At 42.0% G+C, this 25,397-nt stretch overlaps 1 protein-coding gene across 3 annotated transcripts in view; it reads left to right on the forward strand.

The window, feature by feature from the left end:
- The window catches only part of evlb (Enah/Vasp-like b), a 57,291-nt gene that overhangs the window by 10,823 nt on the left and 21,071 nt on the right, over positions 1-25,397 (forward strand). For 2 of the 3 annotated variants that reach the window (XM_015948128.3, XM_015948129.3), the window contains exon 1: positions 2,122-2,352. The exons of the other annotated variant lie outside the window; for it this stretch is intronic. In XM_015948128.3, the coding sequence (XP_015803614.1) occupies positions 2,258-2,352 (95 nt within the window). In that variant the 5' untranslated portion in view covers positions 2,122-2,257. Of the gene's footprint in view, positions 1-2,121; positions 2,353-25,397 lie in introns of those variants that run through there. 3 annotated transcript variants of the gene reach the window in all.

Raw genomic sequence — 25,397 nt, forward strand, 5'->3', positions numbered from 1 at the left:
GGACCCCAAGGCGTTCCCGGACCAGATTGGAGATGTAACCTCTCCAACGTGTCCTGGGTCGACCCGGGGGCCTCCTACCGGCAGCACATGCCCGAAACACCTCCCCAAGGAGGCATCCAGGAGGCATCCTGACCAGATGCCCAAACCACCTCAACTGGCTCCTTTCGATCCAGAGGAGCAGCGGCTCTACTCCGAGTCCCTCCCGAATGTCCGAGCTCCTCACCCTATCTCTAAGGCTGAGCCCGGCCACCCTACGGAGGAAACTCATTTCGGCCGCTTGTATCCGCGATCTCGTTCTTTCGGTCTTTACCCAAAGCTCATGACCATAGGTGAGGATTGGGACGTAGATCGACCGGTAAATCGAGAGCCTGGCTTTCTGGCTCAGCTCCCTCTTCCCCACGACAGATCGGCTCAGCGTCCACATCACTGCAGACGCCGAACCAATCCGCCTGTCGATCTCCCGATCCCTCCTACCCTCACTCGTTACCTTATTACATTTTTATACACATTTCTGAGTGAAACATATATCTGAGAAGAAAATGGGCTTGAAGACGGATTACAACCTGTAGGTCCCTATCTGCTGTGCTCCAGCCACATCTCTGCAAACAGAGGTGGCGATTATACATTTTTTTAAAGGCTATTAGACTTCACAGCTTATTGTCTTTTTTTTTTTGCATGTTGGATTTTGCAAGTTGCATCAGAAGCACTCAAACAAATGGACACATAAATAGATGAAGCACTGTTTCTGTTGAGTAAGTACACCACTCAAAATCGCCGTGCTCACTGATTACAGAACAAACTGTGTCATCCAGCAACTCTTTACCGTTCAAGTGCAATCGATCAAAATGCCTGCTGGCAAATAAAAACTAAAACATCAGTGCAGGGCAGATGATGGTGATGTGAGCAGGCTGAGTGGTCATAGACAGAGACGGGACGGGTCTATTTTCTGGGCTGTCAGAATAAACGTTGAAAGGATTTGCTGGAAAACCGCTTTTTATGTTGAACCTGCGGCGAGGATTAGTGTCACGACCTCGTATTACATTTTTGAGCTATATTCATCTGGATAGAAGAAGCAGAATATTACCAACGGTTTCTTATGTGACTCTATAGCTGCTCTATTCATCCCATCAGATCCACACAACGTGCTTTAACTGTTGATATTTGATGTGCTAACAGCTCACTGAGCCACCAAGATGCAGCAGATGGTTGTATTTGTTTTTTGCACCTGCGTCACTTTAGGTTAATGAACATCAACTATCAGCTGCCAGAACAGTGTGTGTGTGTGTGTGTGTGTGTGTGTGTGTGTGTGTGTGTGTGTGTGTGTGTGTGTGTGTTGCGTGTCGACCTCCACCCACCCAAGCCTGGCTTGACACGTCACATCACACGCGAGGAAAAGACAGGGGCCATCAGATGAATTAAAATCTGTTCCTCCTCTCCATGCGGACTTAAGCATCCCTGCCTCAGCCAATCAGGAAGCCCACTGAGGGCGCGAGTAGGAGGATGAGGAAGCCTCCAGGGCTGGCAGCCCATTTCTCTTGTCACAGCTGGGTGGGGTGGGGGATATGCAGTGACGTGGGGAGGAAAAAGGGAGGAAGGGGCATGGAGAGGGAGGAGGTAATCCAATGAGACACAGAAGGGGAGAGGCAGTGTGAGGGAAACGCCTCACAGCATCGGGAATCTCTCTCTCTCTCTGTCTCCATTTCTCTCTCTAACCCTCCTATCCTTCTCTTTCTTCTGCCTCTGAAGCGTAAAAACCAAAGGACTCTTATCTCTCATTCAGTCTTCTCCACTCGAGGAGTGTCCTCATGTCTCTTTCGCTCTAATTTCACATCTAAAGTTGGTTCTCCTGCAGCTGAAGGATGATTTTTCCAGGATTTTCCTCCTGATTCACTGGGATGCAGCATCTTTTCCTGGACTCATCTTTGTTCTTGTGCTTACAGCTGCTGAGTGTACAGCAGCTGCTAGTGGGGAACTAGGTTAGTGTGCCTGTTTCGGTGCCTGACAGACAGACGGACAGCAAGAGGTGACTGTGTGTTTAGTGAACAGAGGAGATGATGGTGGAAGGGATGCCTCCTTCTCAGCGGTAGTGAGAATTCTTGCAGGAGGTGACTGGAATGCTTCCACTCAGCCTTTAGCAGGAGTGTCAGCAGCTAATTTCAGGAGAACAAAGAAAAAGGCACCTGAAGAGGCATTTCTATTGCATTTTTAGTGGTCATAGGACAGGGGCTCACCTGTGCACCTGCTTTGAGCAGACATCATGGACATCAACCTGCAGTCGCATCGATTCTACTTCCCTCAAATCTACTGTGCAGAACCAGGGGTGCAGCCGCAGCTTGCCGAGTTCAAAGTCAGGTAGGAAAACATGGAGAATCTGCGGATCCATCAGTGAATTAGTGGTGATGTCAGATTTTTTTTTCAGAAAATGGTGATTGCATCCCCAGCTGCTGCAGCGGCACATAAGGCGCTTCACTGTGTGATGGGTGCTGCTGAGAGTGGCTGGCTGCCCTGGCAGGGGGATGGGGCTGGATGCTAATGTATCAGCTAGCTGTGCAGAAAAGTGTTTAGGATCCTGGGAGAACCAGGGGGCATTGATGCCCAATGAAGGAACTTGCCAAGTTTGGACAGAGGAGCTGATAGTTGTGTTGCATTTGCCTGGATCTGTAGGCCTCTTTAGGGCTGCCTCCATGGCTCTTTTGTTCCGTGTGTGTGTGTGTGTGTGTGTGTGTGTGTGTGTGTGTGTGTGTGTGTGCACTTGTTCACTTCCTCCTGTTACAAATTCTCTCCAATCAGTGCTGAAAGTGTTCGGGGTGGCTTGTTGCACCCACAGCCAAACGTCTGCTTGCCGTCATGCTTGCAGCCGTCGTGAAGACGCATGCTCAGACATCTTCTTTGTCTCGTTCAGGTGTAATTGTTCTTCATGGAGCTGTTGTGCTTTGTCATGGTTAGAAAAAGAACTAAAAATGACCTTTTCTTTGTCTCAACTCTCCACTCAACAATCTTTGCACGTGTGGTTTGAGATGTCCTTGTAATCTTATACGAGGCACATTAGATGATTTCTCCACTAACAGCTCTGATTAGTGCAGCTTTAAGAGACTCAGCCGGAGTTTTGTCACACTAAGCAGCTTTTAGGTTCACCGAGCTGCCATGCAGCTATTTTGGGTGACGGTGTGTCACCATCAGAGCCTGGCAGAGCTCTGTGACGGCCCTGTAGGAGTCTGAGGTCGCTCGCAGCTGGACTGATGCACACAAAGTGTTTGTAAACCTCATTCCTTGTTTGAGAAGACAAAGATGGAAATGTGTAGAGCAAAACCAGGAAATTCATTCTGTTTATGAGCATCATGAGGTGAAAGTTTACATCTTTAAACCAGTGGCGTGTCCAGATCTTTTAAAATAGGGTGGCCCATGTGAGGCACAACTTTGTGCATGGGTGGCACCGATGGTTATGTTTTTTTTTTTTTAACCCCCAAGCCTTTTGTGGACAATGAAAAGCCTATTTAAAGATAAATTAGTGTGTTGGCACCTGGGGTGGCCAATCAGATTCCAAGGGTGGCATGTGCTACCCCAGGCCACTCCCTGGACACACCCCTGCTTTAAACAGGAAAGGATTTCAACAGCAATCAGTGTCTAAAGTAGGAACACAGAATAAACAGTTCCCCCTGTTTATCAGTGCAAAACACACACACACACACACACACACACACACACACACACACACACACACACACACACACACACACACACACACACATCTAAACGAAGTGTGCAGAGAAAAGTGTTATTTTTACAAAACTGATTCAGGCAATCATCTCTTACAAATCCGGTTTTATGACATAGATCCTCATGCAAAGTAGAGAATTTTCAAAGCCTACTAAATTCTGTCATGCTTGCGTTTTTTTCACTCATTTTTTATTATTTCCATAATTTTTAGCTAAATATTTAAGCAGAAACTGATGTTTTGCAGCCGTCAGACCAGGATGACTGACTCTGGACCACAATCATAGATTTGAACAAAAAGTCTGTAACGTCAGCAATAATCTAACAGCCCAGCCCACTTTAGGTCTAAATGATGAAAACTAATCATTGAAAAATAAATTTAATCAAAATTTAATCAGCAACAGTTACATCATTTGAGATGATGTCACACAGCTTCCCGCTCTTAAGCTGGAGTCGGGAAGACATGACATCACTGCCGAGAGCTGTGTCTAATCGTGCTGCAGACACGTGTAGTCAATAGTTTTGCACTTTAGTGCATTTTAGTTAAAACTTTAATCTTCTGCCTAAAACTGTCAGTTGTGCCGTTGTCAGGTAAAAGTCTGCACTGCATTTGAATTTAAATCTGCCATTGCTATTGGCTAAGAGGTACCTTAGAATGTTAGCTGGTACCATGTGACGTCACAATGTCATTGCGAGCCTGTGTGTGTGTATTTGTTAGTGGCTCCGCCCTCTCGGTCTGCTAGGCAACAGCATTTGTTGCATTTTTCAAACAGGAAGTGGGAGTGGAGTAATACTCGGGTAAGGGGTGACTTGCTCTTTAATAACTCAGTAAATCATCATGTTTTAGAAATGTAGCAGAATTATTACAAAAACTACAGGATACATATAAAATGTAGCAAAATACTGACTGTTTCTTTTAAGTTTGTCCAAATGGTTTAAAAGTCTAATAATGCACAATAAATAATTTCTAGTTGTTACTGCCCATCCGCTCTGAAACCCTTTAACTTCTTTTTAAGAGCTGCTGTTATTACTTGAGGATTATATCTCAGGGTGATGGAGAGGCTTTGGTTTTTCCAGGATTCCCAGAGGAAACCGGATGTCTGCATTATCCCCCACCATTGCTACCATCACCACCACTACTAGAGTGGTCTGAGATTAGAGACTAAGGCTAACACAAATGTACGCCAAGCATAAGAGAGCACTGCAGGAAATCTGCAAGGCATTCTGGGTCATCGGGTCTGCTGCCTGATGACCAGAAGCAACGACAGGATGAACAGAGTTACCATGGTGACACCACTTATTACTACTGTAGTCTGAAAAAATTTCAAACTTAATGGGCTTCAGAAAAATAAGCTCAACGTTAGCGTTTATCTGCAGTGTGAGGGTGACGCTCCAAAGGCATCATGGGAAACAAGAGGCTCGGGGGTGTCTTCACTTCCTCCTGCTGTAACTGTTAAAGCTCCGGCTGGGCTCTCGCCTCTTTACAGGGAATGTCTTTTTGTTTTTAACTTTAATAAAAACAGAGATGATTACTGTCTCAAAGCAGCTGATGCTCCTTTTTGCACAATATTTCTCCTGTTTACATCTTAGAATAGAATAGAATAGAATAGAATTTATTGATCCCACAGTAGGGAAACTCACTTGTTACAGCAACACCAACACTTAATAATAATTTGAAAAAAATTATAACAAAGGTACATGTGTACACACATAGGCAATTATAACAAAGGTACATGTGTACACACATAGGCAGTTATAACAAAGGTACATGTATACACACATAGGCAGTTATAACAAAGGTACATGTGTACACACATAGGCAGTTATAACAAAGGTACATGTATTCATACATAGGCAGTTATAACAAAGGTACATGTATACACACATAGGCAGTTATAACAAAGGTACATGTGTACACACATAGGCAGTTATAACAAAGGTACATGTGTACACACATAGGCAGTTATAACAAAGGTACATGTGTACACACATAGGCAGTTATAACAAAGGTACATGTATACACACATAGGCAGTTACAACATAGGTACATGTATACACACATAGGCAGTTATAACAAAGGTACATGTATACACACATAGCCAGTTATAACAAAGGTACATGTGTACACACATAGGCAGTTATAAAAAAGGTACATGTGTACACACATAGGCAGTTATAACATAGGTACATGTATACACACATAGCCAGTTATAACATAGGTACATGTGTACACACATAGGCAGTTATAAAAAAGGTACATGTGTACACACATAGGCAGTTATAACAAAGGTACATGTGTACACACATAGGCAGTTATAACATAGGTACATGTATACACACATAGGCAGTTACAACATAGGTACATGTATACACACATAGGCAGTTATAACAAAGGTACATGTATACACACATAGCCAGTTATAACAAAGGTACATGTGTACACACATAGGCAGTTATAAAAAAGGTACATGTGTACACACATAGGCAGTTATAACATAGGTACATGTATACACACATAGCCAGTTATAACATAGGTACATGTGTACACACATAGGCAGTTATAAAAAAGGTACATGTGTACACACATAGGCAGTTATAACATAGGTACATGTATACACACATAGGCAGTTACAACATAGGTACATTTATACACACATAGGCAGTTATAACAAAGGTACATCTATACACACATAGGCAGTTATAACAAAGGTACATGTGTACACACATAGGCAGTTATAACAAAGGTACATGTGTACACACATAGGCAGTTATAACAAAGGTACATGTGTACACACATAGGCAGTTATAACAAAGGTACATGTGTACACACATAAGCATTTATAACAAAGGTACATGTATGCACACATAGGCAGTTATAACATAGGTACATGCATACACACATAGGCAGTTATAACAAAGGTACATGTATTCATACATAGGCAGTTATAACATAGGTACATGTATACAGACATAGCCAGTTATTACATAGGTACATGTGTACACACATAGGCAGTTATAAAAAAGGTACATGTGTACACACATAGGCAGTTATAACATAGGTACATGTATACACACATAGGCAGTTACAACATAGGTACATGTGTACACACATAGGCAGTTATAAAAAAGGTACATGTGTACACACATAGGCAGTTATAACATAGGTACATGTATACACACATAGGCAGTTACAACAAAGGTACATCTATACACACATAGGCAGTTATAACAAAGGTACATGTGTACACACATAGGCAGTTATAACAAAGGTACATGTGTACACACATAGGCAGTTATAACAAAGGTACATGTGTACACACATAGGCAGTTATAACATAGGTACATGTGTACACACATAGGCAGTTATAACAAAGGTACATGTGTACACACATAGGCAGTTATAACATAGGTACATGTGTACACACATAGGCAGTTATAACAAAGGTACATGTGTACACACATAGGCAGTTATAACATAGGTACATGTATACACACATAGGCAGTTACAACAAAGGTACATCTATACACACATAGGCAGTTATAACAAAGGTACATGTGTACACACATAGGCAGTTACAACATAGGTACATGTATACACACATAGCCAGTTATAACAAAGGTACATGTATTCATACATAGGCAGTTATAACAAAGGTACATGTATACACACATAGGCAGTTATAACAAAGGTACATGTGTACACACATAGGCAGTTATAACAAAGGTACATGTGTACACACATAGGCAGTTATAACAAAGGTACATGTGTACACACATAGGCAGTTATAACAAAGGTACATGTATTCATACATAGGCAGTTATAACAAAGGTACATGTATACACACATAGGCAGTTATAACAAAGGTACATGTGTACACACATAGGCAGTTATAACAAAGGTACATGTGTACACACATAGGCAGTTATAACAAAGGTACATGTGTACACACATAGGCAGTTATAACAAAGGTACATGTATACACACATAGGCAGTTACAACATAGGTACATGTATACACACATAGGCAGTTATAACAAAGGTACATGTATACACACATAGCCAGTTATAACAAAGGTACATGTGTACACACATAGGCAGTTATAAAAAAGGTACATGTGTACACACATAGGCAGTTATAACATAGGTACATGTATACACACATAGCCAGTTATAACATAGGTACATGTGTACACACATAGGCAGTTATAAAAAAGGTACATGTGTACACACATAGGCAGTTATAACAAAGGTACATGTGTACACACATAGGCAGTTATAACATAGGTACATGTATACACACATAGGCAGTTACAACATAGGTACATGTATACACACATAGGCAGTTATAACAAAGGTACATGTATACACACATAGCCAGTTATAACAAAGGTACATGTGTACACACATAGGCAGTTATAAAAAAGGTACATGTGTACACACATAGGCAGTTATAACATAGGTGCATGTATACACACATAGCCAGTTATAACATAGGTACATGTGTACACACATAGGCAGTTATAAAAAAGGTACATGTGTACACACATAGGCAGTTATAACATAGGTACATGTATACACACATAGGCAGTTACAACATAGGTACATTTATACACACATAGGCAGTTATAACAAAGGTACATCTATACACACATAGGCAGTTATAACAAAGGTACATGTGTACACACATAGGCAGTTATAACAAAGGTACATGTGTACACACATAGGCAGTTATAACAAAGGTACATGTGTACACACATAGGCAGTTATAACAAAGGTACATGTGTACACACATAAGCATTTATAACAAAGGTACATGTATGCACACATAGGCAGTTATAACATAGGTACATGCATACACACATAGGCAGTTATAACAAAGGTACATGTATTCATACATAGGCAGTTATAACATAGGTACATGTATACAGACATAGCCAGTTATTACATAGGTACATGTGTACACACATAGGCAGTTATAAAAAAGGTACATGTGTACACACATAGGCAGTTATAACATAGGTACATGTATACACACATAGGCAGTTACAACATAGGTACATGTGTACACACATAGGCAGTTATAAAAAAGGTACATGTGTACACACATAGGCAGTTATAACATAGGTACATGTATACACACATAGGCAGTTACAACAAAGGTACATCTATACACACATAGGCAGTTATAACAAAGGTACATGTGTACACACATAGGCAGTTATAACAAAGGTACATGTGTACACACATAGGCAGTTATAACAAAGGTACATGTGTACACACATAGGCAGTTATAACATAGGTACATGTGTACACACATAGGCAGTTATAACAAAGGTACATGTGTACACACATAGGCAGTTATAACATAGGTACATGTGTACACACATAGGCAGTTATAACAAAGGTACATGTGTACACACATAGGCAGTTATAACATAGGTACATGTATACACACATAGGCAGTTACAACAAAGGTACATCTATACACACATAGGCAGTTATAACAAAGGTACATGTGTACACACATAGGCAGTTATAACATAGGTACATGCATACACACATAGGCAGTTATAACAAAGGTACATGTATTCATACATAGGCAGTTATAACAAAGGTACATGTGTACACACATAGGCAGTTATAACATAGGTACATGTATACACACATAGGCAGTTATAACAAAGGTACATGTGTACACACATAGGCAGTTATAACAAAGGTGCATGTGTACACACATAGCCAGTTATAACAAAGGTACATGTGTACAAACATAGCCAGTTATAACAAAGGTACATGTATACACACATAGGCAGTTATAACAAAGGTACATGTGTACACACATAGGCAGTTATAACAAAGGTACATGTATTCATACATAGGCAGTTATAACAAAGGTACATGTATACACACATAGGCAGTTATAACAAAGGTACATGTGTACACACATAGGCAGTTATAACAAAGGTAGATGTGTACACACATAGGCAGTTATAACATAGGTACATGTGTACACACATAGGCAGTTATAACAAAGGTACATGTATATACACATTGGCAGTTATAACAAAGGTACATGTGTACACACATAGGCAGTTATAACATAGGTACATGTATACACACAGGCAGTTATAACAAAGGTACATGTGTACACACATAGGCAGTTATAACAAAGGTACATGTATATACACATAGGCAGTTATAACAAAGGTACATGTGTACACACATAGGCAGTTATAACATAGGTACATGTATACACACTGGCAGTTATAACAAAGGTACATGTATACACACATAGGCAGTTATAACAAAGGCGCATATATTCATTTATAGGCAGTAGTCTAGAGCTGTAACCTTCAGCCACTAAAAACCACAAATAAAAAATGAAATACTTGGATTCCAGAACTAAGCAGCATATTGTAAGGGACACAGACATACGGTGTAAATATCACAAGTATTGAACACATACTGAGTATTGCATTGGTGTTATTGTGTACCAGGATAATGCCAGTACAGCTTAAACTGAGAAGTTATACACTCTTACAGCAGGGGGGATTAATGACCTACGGTAGCGTTCTGTTTTACATCTGGGATGTCAGTCTGCCTGTGAAGGTGTGTCCATGGTCTCCACAGTGGAATGCAATGGGTGGGAGGTTTTTTTAAGATGGTGGTCATCTTCCCCAGCATCCTCGTTTCACACGTCTCCTCAACTGAATCCAGTTGGAAGCCCAGAACCGAGCTAGCTTTGTTAACTAGCTTGTTGAGCCTCTTCCCGTGTCGGTCAGAGCTGCCTGCTGCCCAACAGACCACAGCAGAGTAGATAACAACAACAGAGTGATAAAAGGATTTTAGCTGATTGGGATTAACTCCAAAGGACCTCAGCCTCCTCAGGAGGTGGAGGCAGCTTTGACCCTTACAGAGCATCTGTGTTGTTGGATCTTGAGTTCTCATCATCTGTTTTCCATTCATGTTTTTCTCTTTGTACTTAAGTCCGTGTTCTTGCTTGCTTTGTTGCCCTCTTTCGTCTCAGCATGAGGTCTGAGTAGTTTTGCTTATTCATTTGTTTCTTTAACTCATGCCTGGTTGACTAGGAGCGACTGACGAACCTCCACGTCCACACACACACACACACACGCCGGTGTGTTCTCTAATTCTCTAATGCGTTTGCAGCTGTGGATGTACTCTGTTGGACAGATGAAGACAGCCTCAGGCTCTGGACACAGCATGAAACATTCCAGTGAATGCTCACTAAAACAAGATCAAGACTCCCATAAACAGCAGAGAACACAAGAATGCTTGGTTTTATGCTGGAGCCTTTAATGCTACAAAGGAATTGTATTTAAAAGTTTTTTTTTCATCATCCTGAATCTAAAAGAAACAAAACACTACCGTATCTTCATTATTCTTGCTTCAAGAGTGAGGTCAAAAAAGTGCAAAGATGTTTGAGTCCAAAACCGAAAGATTTACCAGGTGAAAACAAAAAGCATAAACGCTTGGATCAGCACTGACAATCTTTGGTGTGTTCTTGCTGTGTTGAAATTCTAATCCCATCTTTTAGTTCTTTTTAAAATGCAGATAGGTTTTATTTACCTGCAACGTTTTGTTTGCGGCTGCAAACTTCGTCAGGCTGACGCTGATGGTGGCGTCACTTCCTTCTCCGTTTCTCCGCGGGCAGCAGAGGACGTTGTCGCCCTCTGCTGCCCGCTCTCCAGTCTGATAGAGCTACGGGATTCCCAGGGAGATTTTCTGAGGAGACTGATGTCTGGACCTGTTGCCGTCTTAATCTAATAATAATAATCATCAAACTTACAGTATATAGCGCTTTTTAGGACACTCAAAGATGCTTTCACACACTCTCACATTCACACACTGCTAGTGATGGTAAGCTAGTTTGTAGCCACAGCCGCCCTGGGGCGGTCTGATAGAGGCGATGCTGCCATTTGGCGCCGTCGGCCCCTCTGACCACCACCAACACAGGCAAGTTAGGTGAAGTGTCTTGCCCAAGGACACAACAGCAGAATACCCCTGGAGGGAGCTGGAATCGAACCCATGACCTTCCATGATCATGAGGCAACCCGCTCTACCACCTGAGCTACCGCTGCCCCTTACCTCGAATGAAAGTCTGAACATGAACAGATCAAAATTTTATAACAAAAACATAAAAAAGTTCTTTTAAATTTAGTTACAAAGTCTGCTTCAACCCACTTACAGACCACCTCAGCTGTATGTGTTGACAGCAAGAGTTTAGCATCCATCAGCATAAATAATGCACACACGTTGGCCGAGCATGAACGTTTATCTAAAACAAAACCTCCTGTGATTTCACTCTGCTCAGCCAGAGTCCCCTCTGCGTTTTTAGAGGCCCTGCGTTGGGTCTCTGGGGTAAGGAAACTCTTAAATGCTTTATGTGATCAATTAAATTAGCAGTAAAAGTCACCTCATCCTTGTTCTCTCTTCCTAAACTCTCAGCAGGAATGAAACCGTAAATCCAGATTGTTCTTTGTAACCAGAAAAACTGGTGGAGCAGCTCCAGCGGATGCAGAAAACAGTTCAGAGACGGTATTGCTTCGCTTTTGGGGCAGCAGTTAAACCTCATGCAATATTTCTCATCATGAAATAGAACCGCTCCCACATATGAATCCATGCAAACATGCTGCACGGAGATGCACTCGTTCGACGAGACAGCACACTGTGCAGTCTTGTGGCAAAGATAGCGAGGTCTGTAATTAAGGGGTGGGTTGTTTGAGGGCTTATGTTGCCGTTTTATTCATATCGTTCTGCTCATTCATCTTTTCATCACAGCCATATTTTCTAGGCCAGGCAAATGTTCCACTTCAGTTATCATGGCAGCAGAATAGCATGCGATGCAACGCTGCGTGGATGTGATGCTCTGAGTGTTTTCTCTCTTTACCTCCTGACGCGTATTTAAATACACAAAGAATGAAAGTGCATCCCTCTTTTAGTGTAACACTAGTTAACTAGTGACGCTTTATTGCACCTCACTAGTTAACTAGTGACGCTTTTTTGCACCTCACTAGTTAACTAGTGACGCTTTTTTGCACCTCACTAGTTAACTAGTGGACATTTTGGGGCACACTAGTTAACTAGTAGGGCTGCTCGATTATGGCAAAAATACTAATCACGATTATGGTGACTGAAATTGAGATCACGATTATTTAGGACGATTTTTCAATGTATGATGAATTTATTTGTTGTTATTCAGTCATAAAATTGCTCAGGGCACAATCAGGACAAAAATAAGAAACAAGATGATCACTAAAAGAACTCCTGATTCCCAGGATAAAAAGACCAATATACTTATAGCTCATAGTCTATGACCCAAGGGCTACAGACCTTGGTTTAACTCATGCAAGTCTAACCAGTACAGACCCAAATACCAATATCTTGCAAATACTTACAGCAAGAATTATACAGTGGCATTTATAATAAATAAATGCAAATAAATTGATGTTCACAAAATGTTGCATAGCATTTATTGAGTCGTGTCAAGGTGCTGTAGGAGAGTGCACTAGCACCGTGTCCTCAGAGAGGTTAGTTATTATTTATCAGCGTGAGGAACTTATTTCTACCTTATTTATAAACTACTTATTTACAGGCCCATCAGTTAATGTAATAATTGTCCCAACCACAGCTGCACCCCCCACCCCTCAGCCCGGTCTCACAGCAATCGGGGCAAGCTGCACGTGTGTTTAGCACGCCGCACGCGCACATTTAGCTGTTTTTAGCGGCTAAGGAGTCCGCAGGTACGGTGTGTGTCACTCACTCTGGTTAATCCAACAAGGAGCCGGCTCCGAGAGCTGTTTCTTTAGCGACTGACACATCACTACATCATTCCCTTTCCTAATGTTGTGAAGAACGGTCCGGAGCGCAGGCGGAGTGTTTAGCTAACCTGCAGGAAATGTTGACGACAGTTATCCAGAAAGTAGCTAAGGGTTACCAGAGATGTTTCTGAGATGTTCGCTAGGTACTTTTAGGATTAAAAAGTCAAGAAGGGGGTCTGAAAAGCTGCTAGAAATTGCGTCAAAGTCGCTAAGTTGGCAACACTGTGGAGGAGCGCTTCATTTGCAACTCAGGGCAGCGCAAGTGGGAGGAGCAAATAATCGGCTTGTTTTGTTTTTTATAATCGTTCAAAACTCGGATCGTAATCGTGATTAAAATTTGATTAATTGAGCAGCCCTATTAACTAGTGAGCAAATCTGCACCCTACTAGTTAACTAGTGAGCATTTCCACACCTCACTAGTTAACTAGTGGGCATTCGTACCCTCACTATTTAACTAGTGGGCGTTTTGGGGCCCACTTGTGAAATAGTGACACTTATTTTGCACCCCACTAGTTAACTAGCGGGCATTCGTACCCTCACTAGTTAACTAGTGAGCAGTTCCGCCTTCACAAGTTTACATGTAAGTGTCACACTGAAGCCACTAGTTCACCAACGGAGGTTCCTTTGGCCAGCATGTTAACTTGTGTGCCACATGCAAATGTTTGGGGTGGGATTTTGTGAAATTCTGTGCTGTGATTGGTTGTCATATTTTATTTGGACATAGGGAGCCAATAGAAAGCCTCAATTTGAGAAATTCTCCACCTCCTAATTAGAATTCTGCGGAACTAGCTAACTAGTGTGAATGTAGGCTTGAACTAGTTTACAAGTATACATTTATGTCCTCACTAGTTAACTAGTTTGGACAAAGGATGCATCAACTAGGTAACTAGTGAGCCTGCTGCCATCAGCTAGCTGGCTAGTGAGCCATTTAGGGTTCTCTAGTTAACTAGTGGCATTGACCTACTCCAACTAGTTAACTAGTTAGGAGTTATGCCTTCACTAGTGAATGTGTGGACACTTTTGGATGTCACTAGTTAACTAGTGAGACACAAAAACCTTCAACTAGCTGACTGGTATGCATTTTGGCCTTTACTAGTTAACTAGTAAGACATTTTTGTGTCAACTAGTTGACTAGTGAAGCCTAAATGTGTTCACTAGTTAACTAGTGCACATTTCTGCTGTCACTAGTTAACTAGTGTGAACATTTTGACCCTTACTAGTTAACTAGTGTGCACATTTTGACCCTCACTAGTTAACTAGTTGACACAAACATGGCCCACTAGTTAACCAGTGGACAGAAATGGCTTACATGTTCATGACAATTCTGCCTAATATCCAGATATATCAGAATAAATGCTCATTCGGCTTGCCATATAACCCTGACCCAAGTTAGTAATACTGTTGTAATGCCGAGATATGTCTTTTATGCACAAACAATGGTTTTCTGACAGAAATTTCCCTGTAATGTGAATTACAACAGTTTGGTGAATTAATCTGCGAAAGATAGAAAAATGGGTCAAAGAGAGAGAGGATTTAACACTTTGATTCCACTGAGAGGATTTTTGGTGCTAATACGCTGTGTCATGTCCAAAAGCACAGTAATGAGTTTTACTGAGTCACACACTCCAACTTTTCCATTTATCACTGCTCATGTTACACCCCTGAAATAGGGGAGAAAGAATCACGAAAGTGATTTGTGAGCTGCTTCTCTCATGCAGTCATTTAATGCAATCCAAAAATGAACATTCATGTTTTCTATTCCTTATTGTCTCATGTCATACAGTGGAAGGAGCCAATTATTAAGCAAAATAGTCAGGATTTACTGAATATAGTTCTTCAGCACGAGTGGTGCCAGTAACATTGCTAGCACTTGCCGTTAGCTAATAGCTATCACCGTCTGGTCGGCTGAAACACCCGAATGCGGTCTAACTACGCACAAAACTGACATTAAATAATCTACAACTCACAAACATCTACGGTTCATCTATCCAACCGACTAACAGGTTATATATACAGTAGATCATGTTTTTATCACATTACCTGAAACAGGGGAGAAAGAATCATGAAAGTGATTTGTGAGCTGCTTCTCTCATGCAGTCGATCAATGCAATGAGGAGCAAGCGCGCCGTTTTCCCCTTAGTGGAAGGCTAAGACACCACTAATCGATCGCAGATAAGGCTTCTTAGTCGATGGCCGATACACAATTCACTCTTTTTAACTAAAATGACTTTAACATGAAATGTAACATGAAATATTGGCTTTTAAACAGTGTTGTTAATATGTTTACATTGGTCTGTTTTTAATCTATATGAACTGCTATGAAGTTACGTTCACTGTGAAGCATTGGTACTGTAAACTGCATTTCTTACCACGTTATTGTTCAAATGAAATCAGTCTTATAACAAATAACGAACAGTCACTGGATCCTCCTTGGAGCTGCATAGAGGGGTATAAATGCAGTCTTTTGGCCTATCACACTCAGACAGCATAATGCCCTTCTGTAGTCTTTTTGAAGGATTTCTCTTGACATAGTAGCTAAATATACCCAGGTCAAATGAAACTTGGGCCAGCCATGGTGAGATTTTCCTAGGCTTTCCACTTCAGGTTTCCCTGCTTGGTTTATTTTTGTTTTCCAGTGTTATATTATTTGTGTGATATCTGACGTGGGTCACTTTGCTCCAGGTTTCTGTCTGACTTTTGGAAGATGGTTAAAACTGTCTGACACAGCAACATCCATGATTTTCATATCTTGTTCATGTGGGATAAGATTTGTGACACACACATTCCCTTATACTGATCCACAGCTGCATGAGTCACTTTTTGAACCAGCTTCAGAAAGTCCAGGTTTGTTTATGTTTGTGACATTCTCCCTGCTTTTTATACACAAACCAAGATAAAATTGAATCACTTTCTCAATGTTTTTATTCAAGTATTGCTGTCTTAAGGAGCTCTCCTAAGTGTCTCTTCCCTGTGAGGAAATACCCAGGAAGGTTCGGGCCGGACCAGTTCCAACCAAGCTGCAGCCAGATTGGATCACGGATCAAAGCCCAACAAATTGGTGCCGAAACCCGGGAGAGATGCTCAGGAGAGCTCTTCAATTATTGCATTTATCTGCTATCAGCCCAGACTCAGGCTGAATGAACAAATTGTCTTCTATCCTTGTTTCCTGCATTAGAAAATTGACAGGGAACCACTCTGTCAGAAAAAGCCACCCAGATCTATGTCACACTGAAAATTAGCATTCATGGACTCATCCATCTTGATTCCTGAAGGCTGTTATTGATTTGGCATCCAGGAGAGAGTAGAGTGGCTCTAAAGAACACTCCCACCACGTGGGCTTTGTTACAAACAAGAGCCTCTGGTCTGTTTTGAAGAATGTTGTAACTGTCCTGATCTTAAATCTAAACATGTTGGATTGTCTTGGTCTGATTTCTGAGGACAGACGAACATGTTGCCTGCTGAATGTGACATCTAGCCAATCAGAAAGCGAGGTGACGAAGGCTCACAGCACACTCCTCTTCTGCCATGTCTGTTTATTTTGAAGTCATGTCTTTTCTTGCGGGGAATGTCTGAGTGAAACCAGTTGGTGTGCTGCTTCAAACCACAAACCGTAGGGCCAAGACTGGTATTACCTTCCCATCACCTTGTGTGGGGTCCTTAATGTTTTGAAATTTCGCTGACTATTTAATAATCCTGCGATGTGAACTGGGATTTAGCCTCCATAACGAAACCTAACCCTACAGAGTTGCAGGAGGAAATATTTTCCCCGTAAAGCTGTATGGCAGCAAAACATTTACCAATAATACACACGTTTGGCAAAAAACAAACATATCGAAACAAATAGCTCATACCAGCTGTCAGCACGGTGGTGGAAGGTTGATAGTTTGGGCACCATCATGAACCCATCTGTTGACCAAGGAGTCCAAGGCGAGTCTGAGCACCAATCTGAAACTCAGCAGTAAGTCTGGTTTATTCAAAGCCCAGACCTTAGTATGATTAAAATACGGACAATGGTGGATTGTGTTTTGTAATTAGATTTGAGCCATTTTAGCTTAGAAATAAATGCATTTGCTCTGAATGCTTTTTGTTGGGCTAATATTTAAAAGATTAAAGTCCCAGTATTCATCTCACACTGGACCCATCCCCTGGGGGAGCGGTGAGCTGCAGTAATGGCCGTGCTTGAGAACTGGTTTAACCCCCAATCGAACTCCTCAAGCTGACGTTCACCTGAGGCTCAGTTTCTGCTTGTGTCGCTTTGCAGCAGCACAATCATAAATCTTTCAACAGTCAGCTGTTCCTCTTTTTGCTTTAAGTAGCTTTGATGTTTCATGCAGCCATCACCTTCCCCTATTTCTGGCAGTGTCGAAAACCAGATGATACTCTTTCATTGTCCTCCCGTGGAGGAAAACAGAGAGCATTTTATGAAGGAGTTAGAGATCGTGTTGTTCCCTCCGAGCAGCTGACCGCAGGACACAAAGACACTTTCTCTGATCTTTCCTCTTTCTGTTTTGTTGCTGCTCATCCACAAAAACAAAATAAACTGTAGCGCATTTGGCTCTGAAGACATCAAGTGGTCCAAACATTTTATTTGGTTTCTTTTGAAACCATCGACATATAAATATTGGACAATGGGTTTCCTTAGACTCCAATAACACGTTTTTGAGGCCAAATGGGAGGTGGCCACCACCGCCATTTTGACCGCGTCACAGATTCTGTCAAGCCCAGACAATTCCACAAAAGGAAGAGAGGAGGAGCTGAGGGTGGGGCTGTAAGGCTGGGATCAACTGACGACACCCGGTCGAAGCTAACCTGAAGCTAACCCAAAGCTAACGCTGAGGTGGGAGCTAAGCTAACGGAGGTAGCAACCTAGCTACAACCGGAGTTAACTGTGCACAACACCAGAGCTTCTGAGTCAGAGATACGCCGGGCTGACCACTGGGTAAAACCGGGTGGAACACAGAGGTCTCCCGAAAGCTGCTGAAAGCCGGCAGCCCGCGCAGCAGACAGAAGCCGCGATCAGACAGAGATGTGCCGAGCTGCGGGGAGGGGAGAACCGGGTGGAAAACAGAGGTCTCCCGAGAGCTCCACAAGCCGATAGTCGTAACCCAGCTCCACCAACATGTTATATTTCAACCCATTTTCTAAAGTGCAGCATTATGTTAAATGCACTGGGTTTTACCCTATTACATTTAAATTTCATGGTTAAACAGTACATGTTAAAATCTAAGCTCAGCTCGGCAGTGACCTAAAATACATAAATATAATTTTACTTACTGAAATAAATGAAGTGGAGACTCCTTGGACACTCTATTAGTGCAATTAATCCACATCAAGTCATTTTGTCCAACAATTGCACAAAAAATATCCAAAAAAGAACACACAAATACAAAGACTCAAAATCCTGGAACAGTTTCCAACCCAGACCGAGACCTTTCCCCGGAGCTAGCTCTGTGGTCACGTGGGTCGGATGCTCATTAATTATACAGAATTTTAGGCTTTTAATAAACTTAAACAGAAGAGTGAGAAAAAAATTCACCCCCCTCAGAGTTGTCATGAGTGTAAACTAGATCATTTAAACCAAAAACATGTTTTGGTACCAGGCTGTAAACATGTTTATTTCTGCTGTGAAATTGGTATTTTTAACATGGGAGTCAATGAGGATTTGCTCGCTTCTGACACCAGCCCCTAGTGGATGAGGGTGGAACTGCAATTTTTGGTATTTCCGGGTTGGCCTCAATATTTGAGCCGCATTGTGGGGGCTTGTGTGAAACTGACAAAATAAGAAGGGAATGTTTCAACAAGCAGGTTCTTTTGTCTGAGTCACATCCAGCGTATTTCATTTCATAAGAATTAAAGGCCTCGTCCGGGTGTCCAGGCCATTAAGGCTCGGATCACCTGGCAGGACTTTTAAAACGTGAAAGACCACACACGTGGGGACAAAAAAATCATGGATGTACCAGACTGGGTCCTACTGTGTGTGGTGAGCAGCAACACACTACACACACAGCAATTTCACTCACAAACATTCCCTGGTCAAACAGGAAGTCCCGCGAGATTAAACTTGACTGCAAACATGTTGCCGGAGGAGTTTCCTGCGTTCTTCTGTCACATTGTTTTCTGATTGGCTAAATGTCACAATCTATAGGCAGCATGTTAGTTTGTCCCAGATTATCACAAAGACTATCCAAACTGTAGTCCCGATGTCCTTCCGAGCAGTCCAGAGCTTAATTAACATCCCACGCAGGGCAGGAATATCTGAGAAGATTATCTTTAGAGCCATTACGGTAATTTGATGTGTCCCTAATATTGTTGAAAGGAGAGGATCGTGTCAAAAATTGCCACAATTATCCTGCTTGTTGCTTTGGTTTAAAGGGGCATTATGGCAGCTTGACAGCCAAAACATGTATAGAAATAATAAATTTCTTCTTCATACATTATCCTGCAATGCCCTGGTCCTGTAGAATGAGCCCTGGCATTTTTACTGTGATTGCCTGTTTTTCTGTAAAATCACAGAAAAAGAGAGATGCTCGGGTCGAGCAGGCTGCTTCATGCGCGTTCACGCTCAGGCATCGCCCGTAGCATTTGCTATCTGTAGCTTTAGCAGGAGAGAGAGAGGCAGTGCCAACTCAGCGACTTTGTCTCAGTTCCCAACGCCTAACAAAGCTAGCTACATTTCTGAGGACCCTTAGCTACTTTCTGTAGAACTTTCTTCTAGATATTTCCTGCAAATTAGCAACAAAATAGCCATTTTCGCTCCGAAACGTTCTTTGGTTTGACGTTGTTTCAGCTGTCATCAAGGATATAAAAGTTACAGATACTATAAATGTTACTAGAGTGTAGCTCACCTTGTAAGATGTCTGACTCCCATGCAGAAGACCTGGGTTTGATTCTGGGTGTGAACATAGTTTATTTAGAGTTATTTTTTTTTACATTAATGGTATATTTTTTACAGTAAGATGCCCAAATTTTTATTTGAGACTCGCCGAACAGCATTGAATTCACAGATAAAAAAGATGTGGGTTCAACTTTCATTTTGGAACAATTTTTCAAGCAAGGGAAGGGAATGATCTGAGCATGCAGGAGGACTGACCCATCATAAACCTTTGTCGGCTGTGCTGAAGAGAAAGCTACAGAACCACATTATTTAATTAATTAGCTGCTCGTTCTCCTGTCCTCTGTCCTCCGGGCCACCCACCCACACACACACACACACACACACACACACACACACACACACACACACACTGTCTCAGCTGTTATTTTCGTTAAGGAGTGTGCACGTACAGCATGCGCGCCTTGTGCACGAGCCTACTATTGAAGCTGCCGTTACGCTTTTGGCCTGAGGGGGCAATCACGAGCACAAAAATTCAAAAGTCCAAAAAGTCCCTTTATTTAGGAAAACTGGCTAGTTGTGTTTTAATCTCACTTACACACGTCTGCTCATGTGGCTTTATTCATACACCGTTTGGATCAACCCTTCACTTTCTTGGTCAGTCTTATTCCAAACTGCTGTTCTGTTGATTACTTTTCTTGTCTGAACTTTTCTCAACGGGGGCTTGATATACGGAAAGCATAAATAACACAACTCTCTAGCATTCTGTAACTTTGCTGCTCACATTGGACTCCCTGAGTTGATGCCAGCCTCTGTTTTCCACTCCACCTGTCACATTCTGAGTCTAAAGTTTACTTCTTGACCTCAGCACACCCAAGTGGAGTTCTGATTTAAATCTGTGCTGCTTTACCGTAGAAATTAGCATGCATATGTGGCTTTTTTAAGGCAGATTTTGTCTTTGTTGTTACTGCACCGCCGCCTTGAGCAGCACGGACAAAGAAAGTAGAGCATCACAATAGCTTTGATGTTATAGTGTCTGCAGGGCGGGGCTAAGGGCGACAGTCTTCTGCATGAAGGCTGGAACATGTATAGAAGAAGAAGAAGAAAATATCATTTCTATAGCGCCTCTCAAGATAAAAATCACGAGGCGCTTCACAAAAACAAAAAATGTAAAAATACAAATAAGCATTAAGAAAATGTTTAAAAATATATTAAAATGAGCAAAATAGGCAATTGTGATTAAAAAATGTTAAGAAAGAGAGAGAGTGAATAGGAAAGAGGTAAATCAGTGGATCCTGAGGAAGGTGGAATAGGTGGGGAGAGCAGAATAAAGAGAGAGGGGTGAAGAAGGTCATACAAAAGCCAGCTTGAACAGGTGAGTCTTCAGCTGCTTTTTAAAGGAGACCACTGAATCCACTGATCTCAGGCTCAGGGAGAGAGTGTTCCAGAGTCTGGGGGCCACAGCAGCAAATGATCTGTCACCTTTGGTCTTTAGCCTGGTGCTGCACAACCAGTAGGCTTTGGTCACTGGACCTCAGGGACCTGCTGGGGGTGTAGGGACCAAGAAGATCACCAATGTAAGATGGTGCTTGTCCATGTAAGGCCCTATAGACCAGAACCAGGATCTTGAAATGAACCCTGAAGTTGACTGGCAGCCAGTGAAGCTGGAGGAGAAGCGGGGTGATGTGGGTGTGTTTGGAGGACTTGGTCAGAAGCCGAGCACAGGCATTCTGAACCACCTGTAGACGGTTCAGGGAGGTTCTGCTCAGACGCGTGAAAAGAGAGTTACAGTAGTCTAAGCGTGAGGAGATGAAGGTGTGGAGAACTGTCTCAAGTTCAGAGCGGGACAGAATGGGACTCAGCTTAGCAATGTTCCTGAGATGGAAGAAGGAAGAGCGAACAAGAGAACTGACATGAGAATCCAGGGTGAGAGCTGGGTCAAAGGTCACGCCAAGATTCCTGACGGAAGGTTTGGTGTGGGAAGCAAGCTGACCAAGAGAGTCTCTGACTGTGGGAACCCGCTTGTCTGGGGCACAAATGAGGATCTCAGTCTTATCTTCATTCAGCTGAAGAAAGCTCCCAGCCATCCAGGTTTTGATAGAGTCTAAGCAGGTGTGTAACAGCTGCAGCTTAGACATCTCATGGGGCTTAAAGGAGATGTACAGTTGGAAGTCATCTGCATAAAGATGGTAGGATATTCCTTTGAAGGAGCTCAGGATGTGCTGAAGAGGAAGCAGATAGAGGAGGAAGAGCAGAGGCCCCAGCACAGAACCTTGTGGGACACCATGGGTAAGGGAGGTGGTGGAGGACCTAAACTTGGAGACGGCCACAGAAAAGGAGCGCTCAGAAAGATAAGAGGAGAACCACTCCAGAGCAGATCCTGATAGGCCTACCCAGTCTCTCAGCCTCTCCTGTAGCAGGTGATGGTCAACAGTGTATACAAGAAGATTACTGTAGGAAACGTGAATGATAGCCTCAAACTCCACAACAGGTACACAAGTCTGTAGAAACCAAGCTCTCCAGAAGATTGTTTACCTTCTGTTTAGTGGAGAATCACGGAAAAACAAGAAAAAAAAAACAATTAGTTGGATGGTGTTTGGCTTCAAAATAACTCAAAGAAGAGGAGACCTCCACAAGAGGCAATGAGTTGAATGGAAATCCTTAGCCAGCCCTCTGATGCACATGCCAGCAGTCATAGTGTGAATTTAAATCCCACCTCTCCCTGTTTTGCTAAATCATCAACAGGAGTCGAGATCAAAGTGCTCATTATGCTTCCTGCTCTAGGGTTTTTTCTCTCTCCCTTTTTTAACCGCTCTCGTCTCTGTGTGAGTTTTTTTTCTGTTCCCTGTGAATTTTTGGTGAGTCAACAGCACGTCTTGCGACACTGACAGCTCATAATTACATTGCTCATTTCAAATCAGCAGAATTATGCGGGAGGAGTAAATTTACTGCCAGCAGACAGAAAGAGAGAAGGGAAACTAAATGCTTTGACATTTCAGGTTGAAGTGGATGAGTGTGGTGGGAGCAGGTGTGAATAGATTCAGCTAGGTTTTCATGTGTTTGTGGAATATTATTTTTGCATTATTAAATGATTAAAAAAGATGAAAAAAAGAAGATTTCACCTTGTCAAACTGCAGGGGAAAATAGTTTATGCCATTATACACACTTGTTTTATCCTCACACACTTAGAATTACACGATGACTTGTTTTATGCACCAAATGGCATGATAACAATAATTGGGCAGTGGCTGAAGTTCTGATGCTCAGCTACAGAAGCTGGCTCTCTCTAGAGAACATAGGTCAACCTACCCACCTCCAAGGACTCCATTGTTCTCTGGGCCTCTGCTTAGGCTGCTGCCCCCGCAACTTGACCCCGGATAAGTAGAGAAAAATGGATGGATGGGTGATGTTGGATGATGGATGATGGATGGATGGATTAATGTATAGATAGATGGATAGATGGATGGATGGATGGATGGATGGATGGATGGATGATGTCAGATAGATTGATGGATGATAGATAGATGGATGGATGATGTTAGATGGATGGAAAGATGGATGGATGGATGATGTCAGATAGATGGATGGATGATAGATAGATGGATGGATGATGTTATATGGATGGAAAGATGGATGGGTGGATGAAGTCATATAGATGGATGGATGATGTTAAATGAATGGAAAGATGGCTGGATGGATGATGTCAGATAGATGGATGGATGATGTTAGATAGATGGATGGATGATGTTATATGGATGGAAAGATGGATGATGTCAGATAGATGGATGGATGGATGATGTCAGATAGATGGATGGATGATAGATAGATGGATGGATGATGTTATATGGATGGAAAGATGGATGGGTGGATGAAGTCAGATAGATGGATGGATGATGTTAAATGAATGGAAAGATGGATGGATGGATGATGTCAGATAGATGGATGGATGATGTTAGATAGATGGATGGATGATGTTATATGGATGGAAAGATGGATGGATGGATGATGTCAGATAGATGGATGGATGATAGATAGATGGATGGATGATGTTATATGGATGGAAAGATGGATGGGTGGATGAAGTCAGATAGATGGATGGATGATGTTAAATGAATGGAAAGATGGATGGATGGATGATGTCAGATAGATGGATGGATGATGTTAGATAGATGGATGGATGATGTTATATGGATGGAAAGATGGATGGATGGATGATGTTAGATAGATGGATGGATGGATGATGTCAGATAGATGGATGGATGATAGATAGATGGATGGATGATGTTATATGAATGGAAAGATGGATGGATGGATGATGTCAGATAGATGGATGGATGATGTTAGATAGATGGATGGATGATGTTATATGGATGGAAAGATGGATGGGTGGATGAAGTCAGATAGATGGATGGATGATGTTAAATGAATGGAAAGATGGATGGATGGATGATGTCAGATAGATGGATGGATGATGTTAGATAGATGGATGGATGATGTTAGATAGATGGGTAGAAGGCTAATAATTTAAAGTTAATATGTTTTTTAAAGCTACAAATTCATCAAAGGAAACGAAGCATGCCGTTGATGTAAGGATGTAAGGCAGAGTGAGAGCTGCAGCCATGTTTTGTTTATACTGCCTGCAGGTTTTGCTCTCAAGGTCACAATGTTCAGAGTTGATTAGGGAGGAGATTATGTTTCATCCCACCGAAAACAACACCTTTTATTTTTAAACCAAATAGATTTTCCTGTTTTTAAAACCTACAGCTTCTGTTGGCTGTAACTGGAGGAAAAGATTCTCTGGCAGGTGTTTGAGGTTTTTGTCTTTGTCCCTATTGGTTATACTGTTGTACGCTGTTACCAGGATGATATAAAAATGGTAGCATTCATTTGCATGCATATTTGCGTGCCCAAGTGTGTGTGTTCATGGTAAATTCAGAAGCATCTGATTTATTCATGCTCTGCACAGCAGTAGATATATTTCCAGCTGAAATGGTGTGTTGCAAACTGCAAGA

The sequence above is a fragment of the Nothobranchius furzeri genome, chromosome 2 (genome assembly GCF_043380555.1).
Source record: "Nothobranchius furzeri strain GRZ-AD chromosome 2, NfurGRZ-RIMD1, whole genome shotgun sequence".
Taxonomy (NCBI): Eukaryota; Metazoa; Chordata; class Actinopteri; order Cyprinodontiformes; family Nothobranchiidae; genus Nothobranchius; species Nothobranchius furzeri.